Raw genomic sequence first — 6,064 nt, forward strand, 5'->3', positions numbered from 1 at the left:
TTGCTATTTTAGTTAGGACCTAACATAATAATAACAGTAGTAATAAAAAAATTGATTTAAATGGATACATTTTAAACTAATTTATTTCTAACTAATTAACCTCTAGCTTATCTTTCATTAAAAAAAATTCCTGACGTATCACTTTAAAAGTCAACATATATATTCTTTGTTTTTTGTCACTTGTATCCAGATATTTTCTTCAATTTTTGATTCGATTGAGAAGTAAATAATTTTTTTTTAAAAGTGAAGTTATAAGCCATAAAAAGTTTTGTCGTGGAATATAAACCTAAAAAAACAGCAACATGGGTTGACCACTATCCACTAAAATAAAAGGAAGTCCATGCAAAGTAGAAGTAGAGAGAGACCCACGATGATGGCGAGAGGACACACCGTCAATCACTATGAGCTGTGCCTTCAAGCATTTTCTTTATCGTCTTTCGTCATTTCCATTATATATATACACATGCCATGAAAGCTTAAACATGCACATCCATTATTCCAAACATAAACAAACGTCTTACACTTTCAATTACACGTTTTGTGTACCGTAAACTTACCTGTTTCTTCTATTATATCACAAATTATCATTGAAGACGGAAATTGCGTCTCTTCAAAGAGTCTTTGCTAGAAGATATCACTTCAGAGTTCAGTCGGAAAACAAGGTTAGTTTTTACGTACATGCATGTACACATGCTTAACTACTTAAGTGTGTATTTATTCCAATGCTAAGTACTCCGTCCGTCCTGGTCAAATTGTTTACCTATTTCATTTGATTATGGTGTCTCAGTTAATGTTTACGTTTATATTTTAGAAATGTTTTTGATGGGTAATATATCATCCACACTTAATTTGGTCTATTTGTCATCCAATAATTAGGGCACTCCTTTTTCCTTGGTCTTTGTGCTAAAATCATAAGGTAAACAAATGACCGGGACGGAGTGAGTATGTTTATATTTTATGAATTCAAATTTTAACAATCCACGCATGTATTTATATCGTTTTTGGTTATAATTGTTCGATAGGTTATAAGTAGGCATGAGAAATCCCATGCAAATGTGGAAACAAGCAGAACAATTACTCAGAATTCCATCGCCAGCATTGTTGAACATGGAAGTAATCAAGCCTTGGCAAAAGCCAAGAGACAAGGTAGTGTTCATAATGGGCGCAACCGGGACTGGAAAGTCCCGACTATCAATCGACCTGGCTACCCGGTTCTCAGCCGAGATCATCAACTCGGATAAAATCCAAGCTTATAAGGGTTTAGACATAGTGACAAACAAGGTGACTATGGAAGAACAATGTGGGATTCCTCACCACTTGTTAGGCATATTACAACCTAATAATATTGATTTCACCACTAGGGATTTTTGTCTCATGGCTACACATGCGGTCGAATCTATTCTTAAAAAAGACAAGCTCCCAATCATTGTTGGGGGATCCAATACATACATTGAATCCTTGATGACCGACCCGATTTTCGGGTTTAATTCCAAGTATGAATGTTGTTTTCTTTGGGTGGACGTGTCCGTTCCCGTGTTACGTGATTTCGTATCACATAGGGTCGACAAAATGGTCGAATCTGGACTAGTCCAAGAAGTGCGGGAAATGTTTGACCCGACTAATACCGATTACACCCGAGGGATCCGTCGGGCCATTGGTGTTTCCGAGTTAGACAAGTATTTTCGATCTGGTCAGGTCCAAGAGCTCCAAGTTGCAATAAATGAGATAAAAGAGAACACGTGTGTATTAGCAAACCGGCAATTGGAGAAAATATACCGGCTCAAGGATGTGAAAGGATGGGAGTTGAACCGGGTTGATGCAACTGAGGTATTTGATAAGATGACTGATAAAGTAGCAGCTGACGAAGCTTGGGATAGACTGATAACAAAACCAGCGTATAAAATTGTAAACAAGTTTCTTAGAAACCAGCATGGTAATTTTGAGTCCAATTTATGCGCCAAGGTAGTAAAAAGGAGCACAATCCCAAGTAATCAAACCATGATAACAGCTTCAAGCGTCAAGCACCGATTATTGGTTGATTGATTGATTAATTTGCTTTGATGCTGATACAAATGTTACGGGCACGCCATATATTACTCCAAAAATGGACATTATTATACAATTTGTATTATTTAGATAATGTCCGCTATTTATTTATTGGAAAAGTTAGAGGATGACATCATAAAAAAAAAGTCAATCACACGGATACATGTTTTTGTTAGCTGTATGACTTAAATCAATTGTACACTACCTTTATATATAATAAAGCATGTACTCTACTTTTTGGAAACTTGCCTATCGTTTTCATTATTTGTCCAACACAAAATCTCATTATAGACGGACACTATCCGTCTATACGTATAGACGGATACCATTTTCTCTCACAAAATACCCATTTGCCATAAAGTGGGAAGCACATGGAGGATGCCCCACCTTGTCCCCCCTACCCATTTTATTAGAGATCTTTACCCGTCTGTTCGCCCCACCCGTCTATACCAAGACCTATTGTTTGTCCAATATGCTTGTTGGTTTTTTTTTTTCGACAATTGTTATGCTTGTTGGTTGTAATATTGTAATATGATCATCCATTCATCTCTCGCTGACTGACTCTGAGGTCTTACAATTCTTTTTATGGGACGGATATCGTTAATAATAGACAAATTGTCATTTACAACATTATTTTCTTGTTAACAGAGAACTACTTTTATTGAGTAATTATTTAGGTGGTCATATACTTAAATTGCAATCTTCCACGTATCGTAATGTCGACAAGGTAATTAATTTCAAAGATGACTAAGGCTATGTTTATTGGTTGGGCTAGGTGGAACTAGGTCTTCAATAAGGACAAATACTAATAAATAAAATAAACGTAAAATACCCCTAAAAAAAAAAGTAAAATAAATTAAAAATCCAGCCCAAGGTCTACCAAAGACGTTCCTGGCGTTCTACATTCGACCTTCTTGAATGTGTTTTTTTTTTGGTCAAATCTTGAATGTGTTTAGGAACACAACCAGTTCCACTCCTATCCTCTCTGATTCTACTTGCCACTTGCAACTTTTACACTATTTATTAGCCACTACTCTTGCTAGCCGTTGCTTCCTTCCATATAAGTGTAAATATTATAGCTGTTAATATTTCCTTCCGTATATACGATAGCATGCTCATGTATATATAGTTTGTAATTTGTATGGTGTAACTGAAGTTTTCGATCAATGCAATTATTAATATCTCTCATATCTATATTCAATGTTTACAATATGGTATCAGGCTACTAAAATCCTATAATCAGAAAATTATATTCCTCTGTTTCTTCGTTTTTTTTTATTTTCAATAACTATGGCGAATTCCGACGATGCGAAACCCGTAATCCAAACCTCTGATTTGATTGTTACTGTCGAAAATCCTTGCACTAGCATCACCCAATTCGTCTTTCCTGGCAATAATACTACTGCCATGTCAAACACTGCGATCGTTCCGGACCCACGAGCACGAGGTCAGTCCAGGCGTGCTCCTTATTATAATTTTGACAGGGCAGTTGTTGTTCCTGACAATCGTGGTCGATCGAGTGGTGGAAATTGTGGTTTTGGCCACCCTCCGCGTGCTCACATGGCCTCTGGCCAAAACGCTGGTAAGGTTGCTTCTACCCCTGGTTCTACTTTTTCTAATTTTGACAGGATCGATCTCAACGCTTTGACCCCAACTGAACTTGATGACCTGACTCGTCTTTGGCAAAAACGCAAGTCTGATTCATCTATCAATGAACATTTAAACGGTAATGTCTCCATCTCTTGGATTATTGACACGGGGGCATCGCATCACATGTCGGGATGCTTATCCCATTTTTCGAATATTTGCACCATTAACCCGTTGTCTGTCGGATTACCAAATGGTGACCTCACCATCGCAACTCGAAGTGGTGATATTATATTATCGTCTCGTCTCATTCTTCAAAATGTGTTATATGCTGACAATTTAAATTGCAATCTAATTTCAGTTTCGAGTTTATTACTTGATGGCTCATTAACGATCCAACTTTCTCACAAACTTTTCTCATTCAGGACCGCAATTCGAAGACGGTGATTGGTGCGGGAGAGCAACACGAGGGGCTCTATTATCTTAAGAGTATACGTGATGACAAGGCCCACGCTTGTATGGTAGGCTCTACCGAAACTGATGAGCTTTGGCACCGCAGGTTGGGCACCCCTCTTCCAATATTTCACGTTTTTTACCTTTTATCAATAAGAAAGATTCTCGAACTAATGATAATTTTCATAGCAAAACGTGTGACATTTGTCTTCGTGCGAAACAAACTCGCGAACCTTTTCATCCAAGCATTAGTAATTCTATTTCTCCGTTTGATCTTATACATTGCGACCTATGGGGCCCGTATTCCGACAAATGCCTCATGCGGGTCTCAATACTTTTTAACTATTGTTGACGACTTTTCACGATCCACATGGGTTTATCTCTTACGTCATAAAAGCGATGCTAGACAAACTTTATTAAATTTATTTCTTTGCTATGATAGAGCGTCAATTTGAAAAGAAAATCAAAATTGTACGAAGCGACAATGGTACAGAATTTCGGCCTCTTATCCCCTTTTTTAAAGAAAATGGTTTCCTTTTCCAAACTTCTAATGTCGACACTCCCCAACAAAATGGAAGGGTGGAACGTAAACACCGTCACATTTTAAATGTCGTTCGCGCATTTTTATTCCAAGCAAGTTTACCAATATTTTTTTTGGGAGAATGTATCCTAAGTGCGGTTTAATTAATAAATCGCACGCCGACACATCTTCTAAATGGAAAAACTCCTTATGAAATGCTTTTCATTAAACCACCACCTTTTGACAGCATTCGCATTTTTGGTTGTTTCGCTTATGCCAAAAGTTTAAACCGATCACATGATAAATTTGCTTCTAGAAGTCGTAAATGTGTTTTTATCGGATATCTGTTTGGAAAAAAAGGTTGGCGACTTTACGATTTGGACACCGGGTCTTTCTTTGAGTCACGCGGCGTGATTTTCGTCGAAACCGAATTTCCCTATAAAAATCTTAACATTCACGATACCGATATTGATACTACCTCTTTTCTTAACGACACACTTAAGCCTATCGACCATGCTATCCTCCTTCACTCTCCGCATCCTGACTCATCCACCATAGCCCGTGACACACCTAACCCCTCGACTACTCAACAACCATCAAATGAGCATCTAACCGACCAGCCCACGAACACACCCAGCGACCAGCCCACGAATCCAACTACTGACCAACCTACAAATACCGACTTGACAAACTTGGGCCGGGGACATGGAATAAAAATACCGAACTCCAACCTGAAATATTATGTGCTCCTAAAATCTCGCCCCTCGTCGCACTATCTCACCGCATCACCATCGTCCTCAGGTACCGCTTTTCCGATTTCTCATTATCTCAATTATGCAAAATTTTCTCCTAAACACAAAGTTTTCTTGTCGGCCGTGACTAAAAATCACGAGCCTAGTTTATTTAAAGATGCCGTGCAGGTTCCCGAATGGCGCGAAGCTATGAAACTCGAACTTGAAGCTCTTGAGAAAAACAACACGTGGACACTTGAGTCTCTTCCTCCGAACAAAAAGGCCATCGGTTCAAAATGGGTTTACAAAATAAAGTATAATGCGGATGGCACAATCGAACGATACAAGGCTCGATTAGTTATCATGGGTAATCGACGAATTGAAGGCGTGGATTATAATGAAACGTTTGCTCCTACCATAAAAATCGTCACCGTTCGTACATTACTTGCTATTGCTGCTGCCAAGAAATGGGCCCTTCATCAAATGGATATCCATAATGCCTTCTTACATGGCAACCTCCATGAAGAAGTATATATGAAACCTCCACCTGGCTTTCTCCCATCCGCTGAAGGAAAGGTATGTCGGTTGCGCAAATCTCTATATGGGCTTCGTCAAGCTCCTCGATGTTGGTATGCCAAGCTCGCTTCCGCACTCATCAAATATGGATTCCAACAATGTCCATATGATCACTCATTGTTCTCCATTACTCGACCCGACACCGAGGTAC

General features: G+C 38.6%; 1 protein-coding gene across 1 annotated transcript; it reads left to right on the forward strand.

The window, feature by feature from the left end:
• Positions 1-374: 374 nt before the first annotated feature.
• LOC141646162 (adenylate isopentenyltransferase 3, chloroplastic-like) lies at positions 375-2,214 on the forward strand. The gene is made up of 2 exons (XM_074454177.1): positions 375-662; positions 1,023-2,214. The coding sequence occupies exon 2, from the start codon at positions 1,036-1,038 to the stop codon at positions 2,041-2,043; it is 1,008 nt and encodes a 335-aa protein (XP_074310278.1). The 5' UTR covers positions 375-662; positions 1,023-1,035; the 3' UTR covers positions 2,044-2,214.
• Positions 2,215-6,064: the final 3,850 nt, after the last annotated feature.

The sequence above is a fragment of the Silene latifolia genome, chromosome 3, assembly GCF_048544455.1.
Source record: "Silene latifolia isolate original U9 population chromosome 3, ASM4854445v1, whole genome shotgun sequence".
Classification (NCBI taxonomy): Eukaryota; Viridiplantae; Streptophyta; class Magnoliopsida; order Caryophyllales; family Caryophyllaceae; genus Silene; species Silene latifolia.

Bases quoted from the DNA above. Each gene is read 5' to 3' on its own strand.
- LOC141646162 (XM_074454177.1), top strand. From the start codon at position 1,036: ATGAGAAATCCCATGCAAATGTGGAAACAAGCAGAACAATTACTCAGA.